The following is a 22539-nucleotide window of genomic DNA, read 5'->3' as shown; positions in this document are numbered from 1 at the left end:
TGGGTGGGGACTAAGAAGGCATCTGCAATAACCAAGAAAAAGCTCTTACGGATTTTTCTGGAATGCTTTTTCCCCCCTCTCCCTGGGGCAAGGCTATGTAGGACAAAGAGTACTGAACTTGAAGCCTGGGTCTCTGCCACTACCTGACACAGAACAAGTCACTTAATCTTTTAACCTCTCCGCGTCCTGTGTCCCCATTTGTAAAATATGAAGGTTGTGCGCTCCATGCTGAGTATTTAGGGTCTATCACGTGCCAGGTGAGGCGTTTTCCACTAATCTTCACAACCCCCGTGGTAGATTTTACTAAGCCATTTTACTCAAGAAATTTAATTCAGAGTGTTTAAGTAACACGTCCAAGGTCACACAGCGGGGTGTATAGCGCGGGGTCAGATTGCAATCCGAGGTTGCCTGACTCTAACTCTACCCATTCCCAATTCGATACCGCTTAACCTCTCCCAGACTGTGACCCCGAGCTCTCTTCCTGCAGCTACCCTACCGCCGCAGCCGCCTTCTCCCTAAACAACCGGGGAGCGCGCCCCTTTCCCCAACACGCATGCTCAGTCGCTCTGGAAGGGTTTTCGCTCTGCCTCGGGAAATTTTTCACGCGGCTCTGGCAGCCCAGGCCGCCCCGCCCACGGCTTCTCCTCACTGGATTGGTCGAATTCAGGGAGGCGACGGAGAGGCCCAGATGACCTCCCAACCTCCCTCCCAGCGCTTTAGGCGCGCGCGCTCCGAGCGTGCGTGCGTGCGTGCGTGTGAGTGAGCACGTGAGGCCCCGGAACGTGCGCGGAGGGCGGGGGCAGGAAACGGGAAGCGAGGGGCGGGGCTGCCGTTGCCATGGCAGTGACGTCAGGCGTCGGGGAGCAAACCCGGCCCCTTCCCCACGCGCGCGCGCGCACCGCCGGAGACAGGCACACGCGCGCGCACCGCCGCTCTCCCTCAGACACACTGGAGGGAAAGGTCAAACTAAAGGCGAGGGAGCCGGGAAGCCGGAGGGAGCCGCTGCCGCCGCTGCCGCCGCCGCCGCCGCGCGCCATGACGGACGCGGCCGAGGCTGCTTTCTCCCAGCCGCCGCCGCCGCTCTCGCCGCGCCCCCCGCGCCCCCTCCCCCGGCGCTCGCGCGTCCGCGCGCCCCCTCCCCCCGGAGCCCCGGGCGCGCGTCAGGCGCGGGGCGCGCGCCTGCCTGACGCGGGCGCAGAGGGTGGGGGCCGCGGCGGGCGGGCGGGCGGCCTCCTCGCGCGACCCCCAACCCCCCGCCCGGCCCCTCGGCGACAGCCCGCCAGGTGAGTGCGGGGGGCGCGGGGAGAGGGTGTCAGGAGCGGACAGGGCGCCGGGCGAGCTCAGACCCCGGCCGACCCCTTCCGGGGGCGCTGACAGGCGCTCGGCCCCGGCCTCTGGGGGGCGTCGCGGGGTCAGCCCGTCGGGGGGCCTCTTGGGGCGCCCCTGCCCTTCGGTGTCGGGGCACGGAGTGGTGGGGGGCTCGGGACAGGGGGAGCGCCTTCGCCGGACAGGAGTTGGCAGGGCGACCCGGGCGTGGGGACAGGCGGCAGGAGGCAGGTGGGCCCCTCTCTGGGGCTCGGCGAAGGGCGGGGAGGGGGCGAGCGCCGGGCCAGGTGCGCGGGGCCCGCGGGAAGCTCTCGGGACGCGTTTGTTGGGCAGTTGGGAGAAACTCTGCCCTTGGGACCAGACGTTCTTGCTTTTGCCCGGGCCAGCGAAAGTGGCAGATTTTACGGCAAAAGTCGGGGGAAGCCAGGCAGAACCGGACGGAAGGGACAGGGACCGGGAGGACCCTTCTGGATGGGGACCAGAGATGAACAGATCCCCCTGTGGGTAGCACCCGGGCACGATGTGCGGACGTTGCCATGCCAGTGCTTGATGTTTGTTGCTTATGGTCATTTTAGGACGAAATGGTTAAAAAGTTACACTTGGGAGAGAGGGAACTGCTTGAATGGTCATGAGTTCTTCCCTGTGTCCGGAGGAAATGGGTTAATCTTTCACTCCCCCCCCCCCCGCCTCCCCCCACCTGAATCTATGCCCAGTGGACTTGAAAAATAATAAATATAAAACTAAAGCCCCGAAACAGGGTAATGTTTGTGTGATGAGTTTCAGGTGTCAGCTCAGTGTTCCGTGGGAGACAAATAGGAGGAGGACACCGAAGTAGTTGATATGCTCAAGAAGTCGTCTTTTTGTAATAAGCTTTGGAGCCCATCAGAGTGGGGTTTAGTTAGCACTGCCAGGGTTAAGTAATCACATTGACCCAGGGCCTCCCACCAATCAGGAGCTTCCCTGGAAGTAACTTGCAAGACTGCTGCCAGCCCAGGGCTCTGCCGATTGTGGATACCCAGTGCGTCTGCGGGGTTTTTTCCTCTTTAATTTTCCACTGTTATAATGTGTGTATGTGGGCTACCTATTTACCAGACGTGAGAATGAGTTACCCGTAGTTAAACTGCTCTCCGCTGAGTCCCTGTATAAGTCATCAGGAGTTAGCCCTGACATACGTCTTTTTTCATGTTTGAAAAGTTGTTTGGAAATTTCAAATAGAATAGTTTCAGATTGATAAAGATTTTTTGAGTATAAGTCTCGCTTAAGCAGATTATACCAAGTGGATAATGTGTTTTAAAATTTAAATCTCATCCACGAAAACTTCTGGTTTGTGAAAGGTGCCGCATTGTGACAGCAGGGGAAATGTCTGAAGGGGTCTTTGGTGAAGGATGAGAGAACAGGCAGGACGCGCGGTGAATTTTACGTGAACTGGCAGGCTCAGCATATACAGACTTGCTCCTTACCTAAGCATTTCTGATATGTGGGTGCTCAGTCTGTTGATTAAGGACCTTTGGTTATTTGTCGTTTTCAGAAAGTTCTGGCAACAGAGAACCCTCACTTTGAAATTGAGTCGTTGTGGCATGTAGCCAGGGTACCAAAGGTTTTCAGTACAAGATGTAAGGGAGGAGTATTCAGTTTGGGATCTTGTTAATTCTTTCTGTGTTGCAATTTTTGTACCTGGTTCTGTGCTGTGACGCCCCTGTACATCTTGCTCCTGTTGGCTGTTGCTGACAGATGTTATATACAATCCTGTAATGGGGTAGTTGAATGTTACAACCTAAAGCATCATGTCCTGTAATATATAAATAAATTTTTATTTTTATGTTCTTCCTTCTCTCTTTTTAAAGGGAACTGTAGAATTGGGCAAATCAGCACTTACTCAGCATGTCCCCCTTCTGTAGGTCTCATTGACCTTGGTGGCATCGTGGAGGTCATGTGTTCATGGAGATAAACAGTTTTTGAACAGTTTCCTCCAGGTGATAAAGACACGGGGGAAAGTGATTTGAGATATGCATATCTTGATTTTTTTTTAAATCATTTTTATTGGACATTTATTGTGATCATTGCCAAAAATAATTCGTTGACTTCTTTTGGGGAATACATACATTTCTATTTTACATTAAAAAAATTAATCACTTAATTTCTTCTTTCAACTTTTCTAGTATTGTTTGTATATTCTGCCACAGAGGAACCCCTAGTTTTTTGGGTGACATTTTTAAAACTTGGGAAATAGAAGAGCCGAAATGCTGGGATGAATTTGGCCTATGAAAGCAGCTGTGCTCTACTTTATGAAATTTGATATTTACAAGAATAAGATTGCAAAACAGATTAAGTAGTGGTTAGTTATGTTATATGAGAAGTCCATATTTTACAAAAAGGATCCACTAAAAGGTGCCTTCACATAATCCCTTTTATACAGTACTTACCAAATATGTTTTGATTTATGAAAAATCAGTCGACATACAACAATTTAGGAACAGATTCTTGGCATAATGTAAGATTTACCAGTGTGTTTCTTGAATTATCTCTTTCCCAAAAGTGTTTGGGGCAAAGTTAATATTTATGGGCTTCTTAAATTCAGAGTTGTGCCACTTATATACTACCTATTAATGTTTTAGCTGAATGGAAAAATTGTCATCTGCTTTGTGCTGTACCATTTTAAGGAGTAGTACATTGAAACCTAATTAAAATGCCAAATGTTCTGTTGGGGTTTGTCTGGAGCCCGGTCCAGAGTAGTTTAGTTACTGAAGTATCAAAAGCACCTTGTTGTGAGATACTCTCACCAGGACGGTGGTCCTGCGACATATGCCAATGAGTGGTTGTACCCAGACTTCAGCAAAAGCAAAATAAATAGATTTGGTCTAAAGTCCACATGCAGTGAAAACCATTGCCTTGAATTTTTCTCTAGGTGCAAATTACTCTTCAGAATTGAAGGCTTGATTTTCCTAAACTGTGATTCTATTTGGGTCACTTGTGAAAAATTCTTTTTTGATAAAAGAACAACTACGTACTCTTTAAACTTTCAAGGGAGCTTTTCTTTGGTTAGCGGAATTGGGATTATTTGGAATCACAGGCAATTGTGAATAAAGTACTTGGAGTTTTCATTCTGAAATCATTTTGTTTTGGTAATGTTAAAAAAAAAGGAATGTGGGTTAATATGAGTAGAACTTGCTTGTGGCTTGGCTCAAATTTTATGATGGGAGAGGCAGAAAGGGAGGAACTGGACACAAACTTTATTAAGGACAATTAATTAAATTTACTTTGCTTTGTACTGTTCATGCCTGGCTTTGTAAGAGTGACACCTCTCCTCCCCAATTTGGAAAATTCTTATTCTTAGAGATTTAAAGGGTAAGAGCTAAGCATAAGGGTATATAAGTGTTGAAAGTATCTTTTGAGTGCTTTATTAGTTTTTTGTTTTGTTTTTGTGCGTTAGACAGAAAGCAAGAAATTATTTTCATACTGAGTATGGGTCAAGAGCCCAACTTTCGGATAATAGGCACAGTTTTATTCCTCTTAGCATAATTGAATAATATAAAAATTGAGGGAACAGCTTGAATGATGCCACTGATTTTTTTATTACAGGCTTTTAGTTCCTCTGTTGAACAAATGAGTAAAAATGAAGATTGAAGATGTGATATTAAAAGAAATGTTGTCTTTTTTGTTTTCTTAAACCCACAGGACTGTCTCAAAGGATTGCTAATTTTAGAGCATAGTGAAGTAAAAGAAGTTCATTATTGGATTTATCATTAATGAGGGCATATAATTAAAAATTTTAAAAAACACATGCAAAAACAAAGTAGACTGCTGCATTTTAAAAATATTTGTGCCAAAATCTGTGAGACGAGAGGTAATGATTAGAAATTTTAATTGGAACTGAAGGCTGATTTATGTTCTCAATTTGATAATTTAACCCTCTGTCACTTTTAAAATGTCATTTAATTTTTCTGTCCCAGTTTTCTCTTCTATAAAATGCAGTCAGTAGTGCAACATACTTTATGTACAATGGTTTTTAAATAATATTTGCGAGACTTCTTAAGCATAAAATATTACCTAATATTAATATATATGTGTAAGTCTACTACATGGGGTTTTAAAAAGTTTAGACCTTGTAATCTGCAGACATTTGGGCAAAAGTTTTAAAAATGAGAAAAGCTGATGCTGTAAGTTGCATTTTCCTCATTCTCCTTAAAGGATTTCCTTTTGCTATTACATGTTTATATTTTCCAGACTCCAGTCAGGCTAGTTTTTAGTGTTGAATCATCTTATCTGTAGCATTAATAGAAAGTTTACTTGTAAAAACTGCCCTCTTAATTTTCTCCCAGCTGTTCCATCTAGGAGATTGTTTGAATTTCAGTTACTGAATGTGGTTCAATCAGAAGTTATTCTAAATAGAAAGTTTTTTGCAATTTTCACGAACTAGGGGAAAATTTAAATTTATTTTAAGATCATTTATGAACATTTTTATATTACTGTGAGAACAATTAAACACAGAATGTGTAATTTAATATTTCTAACTTATTAGCATTTGTTCTAAGTTTATTTGGTGTATTGTTAAAATTCAGTGTGGGTATAGTCTCTTTAAAAAGATATCTGTTTACAAAATATCTATTTGTCTGTGAAATATTTTTTTAAAAACTTGCCCTCAAATGGGCGAGAGAGAGAAACTTTACTCTGCAAACTTCTGATTGAATATATAGTTAAATGGTTTATATTGGGTATTGTTTTGATTGTTATTTTACAAATGAAGATTTTTTGTATGTTTTTGTAGGGTTACTTTCAAGTATATTTTTATTTGTAAAAAGAAGCTCTTCTTTAAAAATGTCATTTTGTACTTATTGGTTATTTGGTAGTTCTCAGACTTTTATATTTGAGAGAAATGGAAATGAGTAATTTATTAAGCTGTTTCCCTAAAATGTGCTCATTTAGTTGGAACATGTGATGTAATTTGTTTTTACTATAATGTAGAGAGTTATCTTTATCCCAAATTCATAGTAGAATAGTTGGCTATTTTTGCAAATTTAGGGAGTATAGATTATACCCTGAAATGAACCATTGAATGCTAAGTGTTGGACTGAGTTTACAGTATCTCATGGAAATGGTGTTTTCCTTTTAAAGGCGTTTATATTGTTTCTGTTTAAGGACCATTTCTTAAACATGCCAGTAAGTGAATATATTGTACCTGTTGGTCAAGTGCTGTATTGAAGGATTTAATCTGTATCCTATGCTTCTCTCCCCTCTTCTTGCTTTTAATAATTGTCAATATTTGGCCTTTAGCCACATACTATCAGATAATTTTTAACGCTTGATAGGATGGCCCAGGTTGGTGGTTGGTTTCTTTTCTAGTGTCTTATCTGATGGAGAATAGTAAGAGTATTCTGTAACTCTTTAATGTGTGTTAAACATTGTTTTGAACATTTATTTTTAATCTATTATTTCTAATGGGGATAACACTTTAAAAGTTCTTGAGACTGTTTAAGTGGTTACATTCCCTGCAAGTATTAGTGCGAGGAGCAAGGACACTAAAGGTAGAGAGGATTCTAGGGGTTAGATTAGGTTGTATAAAGTGAATAAAATTGTTGTGATATAAAACGTGTTAAATTAATCATTGTATATACGTTTTCCCTAGGATTGTAACCTTGCTTTTTTATTAGCACTTCTCACTGTGAAGAGTCAAGAGTAGCAAATTGCCAGGAGAGGTTATGCATATCTTTAATCAGTTTTACCTGTTATTGTTGAGAACATATTAGATGGCTATGAGGAAGATAAGCAGTTTCACACTCATGAACGTTTTCAGTGGTCACATTTAGGGCTCCAGATTTTATAAGGTGGGAGAACAGATGTTCAAGTGATAGGTGGGAAAGGGTTTTCAGATACAAAGTCATTGTTAAGAAAATTCAAGTGTACCTATCTGGAAAAAATTGCATTTTAGGAAGTACAATCATATATGCTATATTTTCCAACGCTGTAACTGTTTTGACTATTCTGTGGCCATAAATACACTAGTATTTTTCCGACCATAAATCCTAACTTTTAGGCTAAGAAATGTGATCACTTAAAATTCGAGTTTAACTGAAGAGTGAAAAAGCTGATAATTAATCTTTATCTTCCTTTTTCTACATTATAACTTTTTGTCATTAATTTTCAAGGCCTAGTACTATTTGCTTAAGTTCTATATATGCCTAGTTCTATAATTGAAGAGAAACTAAGAGAATGAATCCTTGTACTTGAGAAATTAGAATCACATTGGGAGAGGCATGAAGTAAATAGAAGATAATTGCATAGATATATTAATTTTTCTTTCTAAAGCAGTGGTTTTGAAACTGTATTCTGTAAAGGCTCCTGGAGGAAGTCAGGAAGGTTCATTCCAATTTCAACCAGTGCAGTTTTACTTTGATTAATTTTAAGTGTGAAGTTTATGTAAGATTTCACTTGAGAGCAGGGTTCTGTTGTTTAAAATATAAAGTATGATAACCACTAGTGGTAGCGTAATTGGCCTTATCACTGTCCTGCTTAAATCCTTACAATGGTTGAGTCTTTTTATTGTGACTTACAAGACTTTTCTTTTTTAGCTCCAGCTTCGTTCTTCATCTGATATCACTGTTTCCCTTGCTTTCCATGTAAACCCCACATTCTAGTCCTACTTAAATTGCTTGATATTCCCTGAGAGGAAAACGTTCTTTTACATCTCAATTCCTTTGCACATGAAACTGCCATCATTCTTGACATGCTAAGCGGAAGTTTGTTCCCTTGGAGCCTTGGTCATAGCTCCATAAAAGCACTTATTTCATTGTTTTGTAACTGTGGCCTCCCTTGAGAGCAGAGACCATCTAGTTTATCTTTGTATCTGTACTACTTGGTGTTCATTAAGTATTCAAATGTCTGCTGAATAATTGCATTTGGAATTTGAGAAGTAGTAGAATTACTTTAATGCACACTCATGTGAATAAAACATCCCAGATCTAGTTTGTACGAGGTATTTTTAGTGTCATAGTGTCAGGCATTATGCTAAGTATATAAAAGGCAGCCAGTTACTCTTATCATGAAGTATTATAAAGCCAAAAGATATATTATATGGAAAAATTAGATTAGGTACTAGTGACTTTAAGTAACGTACGGGATTCCGTCATCTAATCCTAAAAGTTGGTTGTGAAAGCATTTTAATAATAATTCTGTACAGTCCTGACTGCCTGTGAAAAAATTTCTTCATATGTGACTAAAGCTAATGGACTAAAAAGGACCTTCAAATGTCAAAGTATATAACAGAGCAATACTCACCACCGATAAAAATTAAAGAATGAGCCCTGGAGCTGTCCTGCCTGAATTTATATCCCTTTCCTGCCTGTCAACAGCTGTGTGATCTTGTGTAAGTTACTTAACCATTCTGTGCCTCCTTTTTCTTATTTGTAAGATGAGGATATTGATAATAATACTTTATATGACTGTGATGAAGGGGATACATGAGTTATTGGATATTGAGTGCTTAAAAGAATGTCCAACACACAGAAAACACTCAATACATGTTAGCTATAATTAGTTTCTGGTGGCTTCTTATTTAGACAGGTTTATTGTGCACCATTTCTGCCATTTAAAAATAATTGTTTTAATACATGAATATCTAATTTAAAAGAAACATAACGTTTTTAGTTAGTTACTATATCTGTAAACTGGCAGCTGTTTTCTCTCCTTACTGACTCATTCTCCCATCTCCCAGTGGAGTATAGACTGTTTCTGTCAGATGGATTGACATGGGAGATTTGAAACCATGTTCTCCTGACTTCTGCAGCAGAGCACTGTGTTCCCATGACCTGTACGGTTCTTGGTAGTGCCCACGAGAGAGGAGGAGAGAAATAACAAGTGTAAGAATCCAGTGACAAGTTCTTAAACAAGCCTTAACCCGTACCAAAAATGTCCTACACTTTCATACTCCTTAGCAGAGGATAAGTGTTCAGCTTTTTTCCTTTTTACATTTTCTTTTACTTTTCTGTCTTGGAGGAATAGATTTTTTAAAACTTTTTTTTAATTTATTTTTATTTTATTTTATTTTGAGGAACATTAGCCCTGAGCTAATATCTGCCAATCCTCCTCTTTTTGTGGAGGAACACTGGCCCTGAGCTAACATCTGTGCCCACCTTCGTCTGCTTTATATGTGGGACGCCACCACAGCATGGCTTTTTGCCACGTGGTGCCATGTCCTCACCCGGGATCCGAACTGGTGAACCCTGGGCTACCAAAGTGGAACGTGCGAACTTAACCGCTGCGCCACCGGGCAGGCCTAAGAACAGATTTTTTAAAATCCTAATTTACATTTATTCCAGAAAGGCACATACAACTTAATGTCAATGAACGTGTTCATTTTTTTATTACATAAATAGTATGTACTATGAAAATCCTACATACTATAAAATCCTGTTAAATACACCCATTTAGGATGCAGAAAAGAAAAAAACCTAAGAAGACATTTCTGTTCCAAGATATTTTGCAAAGAGGTTATCCATTTCTTATTATAAGAATAATACCCAGTGTGTCCTTATAGCCTACTTTGACTTTCTCTCTCTATGTAACAATTCAAATATAATGAAAAGTTACTGGGGTAACTTTTTAAAAATATTTCATTAAAGGAAAGAATTTAACAAACAAATTTGAGTGTTTAATATGCTAACGGTGAGTGATTTGAAGATGAGGGGCTGGGATATAAAGATAAGTCAGGCATTTATCTTTATATAGTACTTAGAACCTGTTGGAGAGGCCAGAGTATGCAGAGAATACTTGGGAATTGAAAGCTGGAAATGAGACTGGCAAACAGCTAGATTTTGACTAGAGTAAGGAAACAAAATAAGACATTAGCAAGGGACCATTTTAAATGCCAGTGGCATGCTGTGTATTAGTCTGCCATGGAAAATTTGAATGCTTATAAAGTTGATCAATATACTAGCATTGTTTTGTAATTAGAACACTAGTTTAATATCAGCAAAATTTTGCTGACGTGCCATTATAAGAATTTTTAAAGTATTTTTTTGCACCTCCCTGAAAATTATGGGAGTTAGGATATACTAGGAAAAACAACGTCTAGAATAAATACAATTTTGACTAAGCCTATTTCCTCTGTACAAACCAAGATACTCTGTGTTTAATGTTGTCTAACCTTGAAATTTCATTTCCCTTCAACAGAGCATGCCTTTCTGTATCTGTTAGGTGAAAACAACTTCTTGTTTTACTTCTTAACCTCAGTTCTTGTTCCTTGTTGTTGTTATATTAGTATTAATATTATTATTAATTAATCAGAAAGGAGAAATACTGTTTGAGCATTTTCATCGCTTCAGCAATGTTTGGTTACATAGAGGAGTGAATGAGATTTGTACGACTCAACACCCACTTCGGTCTCCTCCGTCGCATCTACCGTGTTAGTCACATTCCTTGCTTTAGAGGGTTTCTGATTGTTAGAAATAACTTCTCGTTGAGCTGGATCTAGTTCCCCTCTCCCTTACTGATCCTTAGCAGTCTAGGGGTATGTACGCGAAGCATTGTTCTTATACACAGTAACTCTTACAGCATTTGAAAATGACTGTTAAATCCTGCTTGAGTCTTCTTTTTGCCATGCTAAGGGTAAAAAGCCCTAGTTCTCAAATCATATGCACATGACATACTTTACAGACCTTTCTCCATCCACATTGCTAAACTCATGACAATGTCTGTTTGTCAGTATACCTCTTAAAACTCGGTGGCCAGAACTGACTGACTACTTCAGATGTGGTCTGACTATTGCTGAATACAATGAAGCTTTTATCTGGATACTGTGCTTCTGTTAATGCAGCCAGAAATTTGCATTACATTTTTTGGCAGCGACATTACCCTTTGATCATATTGAGCTTATGGTCAACTAAAACCTTGTCTCTTTTTCATGTGAACTGCTTTAAGTCTAATCTTTCTCATTCCGTGCTTGCCAGCGGATGCTTTGAAAGTAAATGCAGAATATTTTATATTGCATCACTATAAAAGTTTAACTGAATTTATCACATTTCATTCCAGTTGACTATCCGGAGATATGAGCTAACATTTGTGTAAAACAGCACAATTTTCATGGTGTTTTCACATATATTTTTATTTAATCTTTACAACAACCATCCAAGAATCAGGAGAGAGAAACGACTTTCCACTAAGTCAGGACTTGGCAGACACAGTACTTCGTCACAGGATTTTTGATTCCAGATCCCATGCTCCTCTTATCACTGTTCACTTAGTAAGCATTTAGCATGTCCTTTGCTATGTGGCCGTCACCATGTAGTGCTGGTGCGTCAGTGAGCAAGACAGATTACAGTCTCTGCTCTGTGGTATTTATGGCCTGGCATATAAATAATGACTGCCAGTTACTGAGCACTTTCTATTGGGAAGGCACTGTGGTAGATTGTATTATTGTTCAAAATATTTGTTGCCTCTGTCTGCCAGGGGCCTCTTTGTAGGAAGATTATATTTCCCATGCTGTTGACATCAGTTTTGGACACTTGGCTTTCTTGACCAGTAAAATGATAGAGGAAGTGACATGTCCCATGTTTGAGCAGATGTTTTAAATTCCATCTTGTGGTTCTGCCAGTGGCTGTTTTCCTTCTGACATGGAACCAGCATGCCTTAGCTAGGGCTGGCCCCAGAGTGATGGAGCAGAATTGAAGCCGATCCATGATAGACATTTAATGTAAGTGAAAAATAAGCCCTTGCATTGTTGGCACCATGATTTTGGAGTCGTTTGTTACCATAGCATAATATAGCTCAAACGGGGTGTGAAACCGGCATCATTCAAGGTCCCTATGAAGGTAGATAAGACGTAGGTCTTGTCTTCAAGGAGCTGGCAGTCTTGGTGAATGCATTAAATTTCCAGCAGGTAAGTGGTAGTTGGGGAAGAGGAGAGTACATGTGTGACGAGGTCTTTGAAGGTGAGAATCTTTCCTGACCTTCACCTCATCCCTAGGCTGAGTTGGTCAATATGTTTTAAATCCTGGGTCTGTGGTCCAGCTACTCACTGTCACAACTTTTTATCATCCAAAATTTCATAAGCATGTTTTCTGTGCCCTCTTTCAAATCACCTTTTGTAAAACAAATGTTTAAGAGGATGGGCTTCTACAGAAAGTCATCAGAAACTTCTGTCATAAATCTGTTAATCAGCATTCCCTAGGTAGCCTAAGAATCTGCCTACTTGAACTATTTCTGCAACATATCCAGAAAAATATGAGATCCTAGATTGTATGTGAATTTTATTTGTGAACGTTCATGTTTCCCATAGCCACAGCTATGGATACACCTCACTTTGTATGAGGTTTTTAGAGACGAAGTCCAGGGTAGGATTCTGTGAGGAATTTCCTTACCCAGAGAAGCTGAAGAATACATGGCCAGGGTTCAGGGGAGCTCTTGAAACCTTTGAAGTAAGTACATGTAAAATGTTATGTAAATAGACGTTCTGGGATGTAGCTTTTATCAAATCGTCAAAGGGAATCATGACTGGCCTGGAAGGTTACAAACCCTGTTGTAGAGTGAGGATAGCGATAGAACAATGTCCTGAGAGCACCGCGTTTAAAGGACAGATGGGGCAGGAGCCCAGAAAGAGATTCACAGGTTCCTTGGAAAGAACCGAGGACCAGGAGCAGATATGTTATAGACGCCACTTCCTTATTAATCAGGTTTTTGAAAATCTCTTCTAGAGTTTTGCATGGATTCTACATCCATTTTCATGGCACTTCTTTATGGTTACTTGGAAATTACCAAATTTCCAGATACGTTTAAAATCTTAGGATATAATTTTTCTTGGTCCATAAATATGAATTAAAGCAATTCCTCCTTTTGCTGTGTCCTTCCTATCTTGGGCTTCAATTTCTTTTTCTTTTTTCCCTTAATCCTTATTTACCCTTCCCAGATTAAAGATCAATCTTGTTTAAAAAGGCTGACTCAAGATAGGAGTGAAACAGTTTAAGTTATCTGTTGACAGTTGATCCCAAGTAAGGAAGCTGGCCTTTGTTCTTTTTGTTGACAAGGCATTTTTAAGTCTTTAAAATTTTCCTTAACACTTATGATGGATCTCTACTTTTTTTAAACAACTATATTGAGATATAATTGTACAGTAAAGTGCACCTATGGAAAGTGTACAATTTGGTAATCTTTATATGTGTCTACTTATAAAACCATCACCATAGTCAAGATACTGAACATATCATCACCCCCAAAAGTTTTCTGGGCCCTCTTGGTAATCTCTCTGTTTATTCCCCAGACAACCACTGTTTGTTTTCTTTCACTTTGCTTTAGTTGGCATCTTCTAGAATGCAGTATGCACTCTTTTTTGGTCTAGCTTCTTTCACTCAGTGTGATTATCTTGAGATTGTCCATTTTGTAGCATGTATCAACTTCTTTCTATTGCTGAGTGGTATTTTATTCTATGAACATGCTATAGTTTGTGTATCCATTCACCTCTTGAATCGTATGGTAGAGGTGTGTGTGTGTGTGTGTGTGTGACAGAGAGAGGGATAGAGAGATTGATTTATTTTAAGAAATTGGCTCACAACAGTTGTAGGGGCTAAAGAGTCCAAAATCTGTAGGACAGGCTAGCAGGCTAGAACCTCAGCAAGAGAGTTGATGTTGCAGTCTTGAGTCCAAGGTCTGTAGGATAGGCTGGCAGGTTGGAAACTCAGGCAGCATTTCTGTCTTTCTCTTGACACAGAATTTCTTCTTCCCCAGGAAACCAGAGATTTTTTGCTCTGAAGGCCTTCAACTGATGGGATGTGGCCCACCCACATTATCAAGGGTAATCTTTATTTAACGTCAGCTGATTATAAATGTTAATCACATCTACAGAATACTTCCACAGCAGCATTGAGACTAGTGTTTGAGCAAACAAAGCGTAGCCAAGTAGATGCATGAGAGTTAACCATCATAATCCCTAAGTATTTCATATTTTTTGATGCTATCATAAATGACATGTAGTTTTAAAGTTCAACTTATGATTGTTGCTAGTTCACTGTTTTGGTTTGGTTTTGCTTTTTACCTGTAGCCTTTTTTTCACTGTTCTTAAACAGATAATGGCGGTCTTTATTCGAGGTTAGGATTACTTTCCATCTTTAAAAATAGGAATTATTTTAGACACTTCCTAATGTCATTACTTAACCTCTCATTTTTCTTGTTTATTGGAATCATCTGACAGAAATGGCAATTTCATTTTAAGAATCTTGTCTTACCTCATTAGAGTCGTCTTTCTTTTTAGTTTTTCATTATAGGATTATAACAATTCTTAAATATTTTAGATATTAAAAATGTAGGTGGATTTAGAGTCTATAGGCTAGATAATTAGCAGAGTGGAGGTGCTGGTGTCCAAAAAGGAGACAGAAAGTTTAGGAGAAAAGATACAAGGTCATATTGTAGGCATTACCTTTATGCCCTTCTCTTTCTTTGATGAAGTCATTTAACTTTTTTGAGTCTCAGTTCCTCATCTGTAAAACAGAGTAATAATATCCACTTCATGGAGCCATAATGAAGTTAAGTGAGATGCTTTGTGTAAAGAGCCTGGAATAGTGTGCTTTTAAACAGAATAGCCTCCATTACTATTAGTATTTTATTCAACAAATGTTTGATACTTACTATTTGCATTTTTTAGTTAATTTTAGAGTAAGTTTATCAATTTCTCCAAAAAAGCCCACAGACACTGTTTCAAGCTCTGGAAGTATAGGAGTAAAAAAGATAAGCAAGATTCGTCCTCTCATAAAGCTTCCATCATGGGAGGTCATGACAAGAGAGGCAGACAGTAAGCGAGTAAAGGAATAAAGAAGATCGTTTCAGGTCGTGATAAGAACTGTGAAGAAAATCAAAGAGAAAGATGTGATAAAGAATTACTGAGGTGGGGAGCCCACTTCATAGTGGGTAGGGAAGACCTTTTTGAGGAGATGAGTTTGAGTAGAGACCCCAGAAGGATTTGAAGGAACTGAGCACATGAAGATCTGTGTGAAAGCTTGTCTGGCGGAGAGGAGAGTGCCAGGCCTCGAAAGTGGGAAAGATTTCGCAAATCAGAGAAGTTGAGAGAAGCCTAGAGGTGCTTGTGGAGAATAGTAGAGAAGGAAGACAAGGCCAGCTCCTGTAGCATTTTACAGGCCACAGTAAGGAGACTGGGTTTTATTCTAAGTGCAAAGGGAAGCCGTTGGAGGGTTTTGAGAATGGAAGGGACGTGATCATTAAATTAGATGGAAATGTCGCCATGGACCTTTAGAAACATGAAGCCAGCTCTGAGACATCAGCAAGCTGTATGCTTTAGTATGACTTGGATTTCTAGTTGCCCAAGAAACATTAGAGTTAAGTACTTATTTTCTTTTATGTAAAAATCCTAGCCAGGCTTTATCAAAGCCGAGTCTAGATTATGTAAAGCAAATACTATTTTATATCTTTTAAATTTTACTAAGGCTTGTTATGTACTTTTCAAAAAATAGTGTTTTCTGGATTCTTTTCCTTTTATAAGCACATGTGGCAGTTGACTGCCATAGCAGTAAAGAGCAAAGTTTTGGTTTCAGATATGCATAATTACTGACCACATGGAAGCATTCAGTAAATATTAACAAATCTTTATTGCTAGAATATGATTACATCATAGAATCATGGAATTATTGAACTGAATGAACCTTAAGAAATATTTAGTCATTAGTTAATTCCTTCCTTTTATAGAAGAGGCAACTTAGATCCAAAGAAGTTAAGTGGCTCACATTATGTAAACATAAAAAATAAAATAAAATAAAATAAGCCTGGTTTTATTATCTTCCCAGTTGTAGGATGAGAGACTTTTGAGGCAAAATATGGAACCAGGGAAAAGACAGTGATATCAGTTTGCTTTGTATCTGCTGCCTTCTACTCTGTTGCTCATTTACACCTATGTCGTTTTGTATTTATCCCTGGCTACAGATATTGGGATGAATCAGACAGTCCTTCCCTCACTGTGGAAACAGACAAGTAAACAAACAGTTGCCATATGAATTCAATGCCATGGTGAAGGCAGCTTAGTGTGTTGTGGGAGCACGGGATGGGCGTTTCTGGTAAGTGGCTCTAACTTCAATCTGTTTACCTACAGAGTCCGATGGACTTGGTCCCTTATTTCAGTGTAGTATGCGTTAAATTGCCTCAGCTATTTGGCCTTTCCTGTGCTTTTTTGCCTCACAGTCAGCCCTGGGCTAAACATAAGCAAATTTGAAGGCCGTACGTCAGGCTGTATCTGACCAGGTATCTGACCAGTAAGACTTGTCTTGACAGCCCTGCTCTGCTCCTGCCACTTAAGAGCCCTGGGGCCTCAGTATGTACCTGTGGCCAGTGATCAGCCACTATGATGGCAGCATGTCTTATTTTAAATAGGAAACTATTTAGAGACTCATTTAAGAAGAAGAGTTGATATGTTCCTCCTCTCAAGTGATACAGATTTTTTTTTTCCAGTTGAAGAAGATTTGCCTGAGTGAACATATTAGCCAGTCTTCCTCTACTTTGTGTGTGGGTTGCTGCCACAGCATGGCTGATGAGTGTTGTAGGTCCACGCCCAGGATCCAAACCCATGAACCTGGGCTGCCGAAGCAGAGCACACTGAACTGAACCGCTACACCACAGGGCCAGCCCCAGATGCAGATTTTATTAATTCCTGGTTTTTGAAAAATTCTTAAAGGAAAACTGAGAAACAATTTTTTTGTTTGTTTGTTTTGGCTCATTTTCCTTTTTACTATGTATTTGGGATGTGGCCATTCCTAAGAACATTAGCACATGAAGTTCATTGTTGATGTTATAACATGTTCTGAATCTTAAAATAAGGCACCAAAAATGCATTCAGAGAACAGGTAGATAAAGTAGCACTGCTGTGATTATAGAGAAAGCGTAGTTTCCTGTTAGGCTTTTCTCTTTCAAGAGCTTATAATTTTCTGTATAACCCAAACGTTATCCCTTGGGCACTTATGTTTTATTCTTGCTCTTGATTCTGTGTTATAACGTTTGATTGAAAAGGGAAGATATGAAATTTTTGTCTCCCACACAAAGAATCTTCATATTCGTATTTTTTTGGTAAGATTCAATTCCATGTGCCTGAGCCTGCCTTAGTTTGAGGAATAGTATCAGTAACTTTTATCTACAAGGAGTGTCTTGGACATTCTGTGTGTGTGTGTATAAAATCAAAACCCACAAATATGGTATACCTTGTTGGGAATATTAGATGATAATTCCTAGTGACTATATTATATTTGCACAGAGTATTAGATGACAGCCAGTTTTGACAGTCTAATGTAGTAGGTGATCTGGCATTCTCCGTATCTTGGGTCATATGAGGATAAAATTATCCATCTCCTGAGCCTTTATGAGGAAGGGAACTAGAATTTTAGAAGTGTGAACTGAGAAAATTGGACTCAAGTTAGCAACCTAAAAAATGGTAAAACCAAATTGTGTATGAATAACTGTTTCCCTCTTTATTTTGTTCATATTGAAGAATTGAACTATAGAGGTATTTTCTGTGAAAGGTGAATAAGCTATCCATAGTGAATGATTTTAGCTTGTATAGAAAGCATCTTTAGCTGTACTAAATATAAAACTGTCAGTTCTCTGAAGGTCTCTGCGTTAATTACTCATCCTTCTCAGTTGACAGTGGAGGCATGTAGCACAGGTGAGAGCAGGCTGTGGGGTTCAGAGCCCAGTCCACCAGCTGCTGTGTGGCTCTGGGCAGACAGCTCTCTGTCTCATGCTCCTCATTTACAAAAGTGGATAATACTAGTGCCTACCTAACAGGGCTGGAATGAGGGTTAAATGAGTTAATATATGTAACATTCTTAGAACTCTGCCTCAAATGTGATAAGCACTAGGTAAGTGGTAACTGATCTTATTATTGATACATAGCTGTAGTACATTTTAAGTAGTTGGTTTTATTGGTGAAGTTTTCATTGAGAATTGGGCATTTAAATTAGGGCTTTGAAAGATAAACAGGATTTATAAAAAATGATACTGAAAATGGGAAAAACTGTGATCAAAGTTGCAAAGAGGAGGTAAAGAATCTTTTTCCCTTCTGTTCTGCTTTCATTTATTGCAAATGTGCCTGCCGCTGAGCTCAGTACTTGATGAACGTTACATTATCTTACTCAATCTTCACAGTAACCCTACAAGATAAGTATTCTAAATTTTACAGTTTGGAAAGTAGTCACAGAAAAGTAAAGTCACTTTCCCAAAGTCACAAAGTTAAATACTTGGCCTAGTCCTGTCTGACTGTAATGTAACTTAATTGTTGTCTAATACTGCCTTCCTAAGGGTAGACTATCAGAAGATGATCCCAAAAGATATTTGAAAGGCTGGGTGCTCTGTGGTTGGACTTCTAAACAATAATAGAATTAGGATATTAGGGATGCATGTGGTCACTTTGTCACAGTGAGAGACTCTGGCTACTGGGCATGCTAGTCATTTCAAAAGATTGGCAAGAAATGTGCATGCCAGTGCTTGCTGAATACACCGTTGTTTCCCCTGTCATTCTAGCAGTGTGGAAGGACTTGTTTTTTTCTGAACTGAGAATGGCAGTACTGTATTTTGTTTGTTGAAGTTCTTATTATTTTTCTTATTAGAAATTGTACAGATTTCCCCGGTGGCGTCCTGACTGACACCTTGGACTTCAGTGCTTTTCACACACTTTTGTTGCCTGGAATTGACTGCTGTTTGAGCACCCTTCTCAGGTCCACACAGAGGAGTGTCTCCAACTCTGCTTCCCAGTCTTCAGCATTTATGGTTTCATGTTTGTGAGGTTTGCTTGGAATAGAAATAGGATGATCTTAATTCTATTACTGTTCATTCCTTCCATCCTCTAGATACTTTGTCGCACTTTCTTTCTTGTGAAACTTTAGAGGAATTGGTAATTCCGTTGTCTTACTTTTTCCTCTCAAGTATCTCACTGGCCTTATTCAGACTTCAATTTTAAATGGTTGTCCCCCCATGTACTACTTCCTTCCATTAATTAGCTGATAGTTGTTTTTTCCCTCTGTATTTTTAATGCCTTTTCTTTACTGTCTGGAACTCCCCTTCCCAGAATATAAAGCAAATAACTTAGGTGCTAGGCTTTATAAGACTAGAATCAACTTAAATAAACTAGAACCTTGGTAACTAGGATCTTTCCCTAGAATTTATTTCCTTTCCTCCGCTTTTAAGGAAAAAAACATTATATGGGAACAAATAAATACCAGAGATTTAGCCAAAAATTAAAAAAATAAAAAGCAAAACCATTCAGGATTTGTCAGCAAACTATTAACACCTGCTATGTACGCTATTAGAAACAATGAAGATTTTTACCTTAAAGTAAATCTCCTATCTGTCCCCTTTTTTTAAAAATCATTCCCGTCATCTTGAAGCAAGCCTTCATGATCTGGACTTTTGGAACAGCCTTGTAGCCAGTTCCTTATCCTTCCCACCTCTCCACCTTTCAGATCATCATCTGTGTTACCAGCAGTCTGATCTTTCTTAAACAGGAATCTAATCTTGTTTTGGGTCATGACAATCTTCTTTGGCTCTTCATTGCCTATATCCCTAACATGCTTCAACTTTGCAGCCTCCTTCGGATGGTAAGCTCCATGGAAATAGGTATCTTACCTACTTTATTCACCACTCTCTCCCCACATCTACGTTCCATAAATACTTTATTTTGTAAGTACTGTGGGCCAGGCTTTCCTGAAAGGTGTGCCTCTAATAGGTTACAGGCTCGTTAAGAAGTACTGATGGGTGCCTTCTACCTTTGGGATGGCCACATGGAGCCTGGCTCGTCCAGGGCTCCACTGAGAGTCACTGGAGTCTGAGGTCTCTGCAGAATGGTTGGTGATGTGCTGAACTCAGGCAAGAAGATCCTCTGTAACCTGGACGTCTACTTTAGCAGCCCGCTTCAGAGTATACCACTACCCGTTGTAGATGAGGGGCCATGGAGCAGCTGGAGAATTTGTGTTCCAGGTGCCTGAGGAGCCAGCACAGCTAAAGGTGCTACTAGTCAAAAGTCAGGGTAGGAAACAGAAGAGGCCAGTCAGGGGTTCCCAACTCTGGAGAGAAGTCTCAAGTCTGTCTTCACACGTGTTGGATGCATTTGTGGCTGACAGGCCCGTTTAGTGGCATTCAGGTTAGCTAGAGGCTGACCAGTCTAATATGTATGTTCATCTGCAAATTCTTTTTATTAATGCACATTGATATGAACTTGATATGAACATGTTCAAATTGCTTTGAGACCTATTCATATTATCCCAAGAATTTTTGACAGTATTTGCTGATGAAAAGGAAGATCTTTTAGATCTTTCAACATAATATAATGTAATTGTGTGAATGACTAAAATAAATTATTTTTACTTGAGCAAATAAAGTATAAAGTTTGTTTATAACTTAATTTGCACAATAGTTTGTTCTTAAAATGCTGTTTAAAGTAACATTTTAATACCAATATATTTAAAATTCATTGGAGGAACTTATTTATATGAACTCTGGTTCATTTTATAAAATGAAAAATGTAATTAAAACCAAGTTTATCTTTCATAACTTTAGATTTTAAGATCTTCTTAACTGAAAAGTAAATTAAAAACAAAGAGTAGTGTTTCTAATATTATTGTCATTATCTCATTATTTATATGGGCCCAGTTAGCCTATTTGATGCAAATAAAGCCAGTGTAGTTGATTTCTTTTTCTTGCCCAGCTTAGTTAATGGCTAACCTGAGTTAGGCCTGGTAGAATTCTGTAGAACGCTGCTGTTGTCACAGACAGTGGCCCTTGTGATTGTCGGGTCTTTCAAGTACAGACTTGCTTTCAGGGGGAAGATTTTCAAAAAAGTGTGCGTGCAAACCTATAAACACTATTAACATCTATATAGTACTTTATTGTTTCAAATATGCTTTTATACTTAAAATTTTATTTAATCCTCACAACTGCTGTGTGAATTAGTTTTACTTCCATATTATAGGGTCGTCTTATTTTATAGGTTGAGAAACTGATTCTGAGTAGTTCAGTGACTTACTCAAGGTCACACAGCTAATACCTCAGTGGAAGTGCAAGAGATTTGATTGAACAGATGTGGCCTCTTTAAGGAACCAATGTAAGACTATGAACAATAAATTAAGAGTCATTTTACCTCTTTAGAAGAGGGTGCTTTTTCTCAAGTATAGCATTAAGTAGATTTCTTACTAGAGAAACTTGAAAACAATATTTAAAACTAAATAAATATAAATGAATAATTTTTCTGAAGATTAAAACAGCTGTGAAATTAGGTAATTAGGTGAGCAGTAAGAAGTGTGGCATCGATTTGAGGTTTATCTATAGAGATGCACGTGTACGTGTGTATATATAGATTCTGTCACTAAGTTTATCTATAGAGATGCACGTGTACGTGTGTATATATAGATCCTGTCACTAAGTTTATCTATAGAGATGCACGTGTGCGTGTGTATATATAGATTCTGTCACTAAGTTTATCTATAGAGATGCACGTGTACGTGTGTATATATAGATTCTGTCACTAAGTTTATCTATAGAGATGCACGTGTACATGTGTATATATAGATCCTGTCACTAAGTTTATCTATAGAGATGCACGTGTACATGTGTATATATAGATTCTGTCACTAAGTTTATCTATAGAGATGCACGTGTACATGTGTATATATAGATTCTGTCACTAAGTTTATCTATAGAGATGCACGTGTATGTGTGTATATAGATTCTGTCACTAAGTTTATCTATAGAGATGCACGTGTACGTGTGTATATATAGATTCTGTCACTAAGTTTATCTATAGAGATGCACGTGTACGTGTGTATATATAGATCCTGTCACTAAGTTTATCTATAGAGATGCACGTGTACGTGTGTATATATAGATTCTGTCACTAAGTTTATCTATAGAGATGCACGTGTACGTGTGTATATATATAGATTCTGTCACTAAGTTTATCTATAGAGATGCACGTGTACGTGTGTATATATAGATCCTGTCACTAAGTTTATCTATAGAGATGCACGTGTACGTGTGTATATATAGATCCTGTCACTAAGTTTATCTATAGAGATGCACGTGTACGTGTGTATATATAGATCCTGTCACTAAGTTTATCTATAGAGATGCACGTGTACGTGTGTATATATAGATCCTGTCACTAAGTTTATCTATAGAGATGCACGTGTACGTGTGTATATATAGATCCTGTCACTAAGTTTATCTATAGAGATGCACGTGTACATG

The 22539-nt window shown here is 39.1% G+C and overlaps 1 protein-coding gene across 1 annotated transcript in view; it reads left to right on the top strand.

Moving 5' to 3' along the window:
- Positions 1 to 837: 837 nt before the first annotated feature.
- Positions 838 to 22539, top strand: part of LOC139039812 (WAS/WASL-interacting protein family member 3-like) — a 47082-nt gene continuing 25380 nt past the window's right edge. Inside the window, exons 1-3 of the mRNA XM_070480907.1 lie at positions 838 to 1283; positions 14038 to 14104; positions 16240 to 16370. Coding sequence (XP_070337008.1) covers positions 838 to 1283; positions 14038 to 14104; positions 16240 to 16251 — 525 coding nt within the window. The 3' untranslated portion in view covers positions 16252 to 16370. The remainder of the gene's footprint in view (positions 1284 to 14037; positions 14105 to 16239; positions 16371 to 22539) is intronic.

The sequence above is a fragment of the Equus asinus genome, chromosome 12, assembly GCF_041296235.1.
Source record: "Equus asinus isolate D_3611 breed Donkey chromosome 12, EquAss-T2T_v2, whole genome shotgun sequence".
Taxonomy (NCBI): Eukaryota; Metazoa; Chordata; class Mammalia; order Perissodactyla; family Equidae; genus Equus; species Equus asinus.
This window is presented reverse-complemented; position numbering and strand designations above follow the sequence as displayed.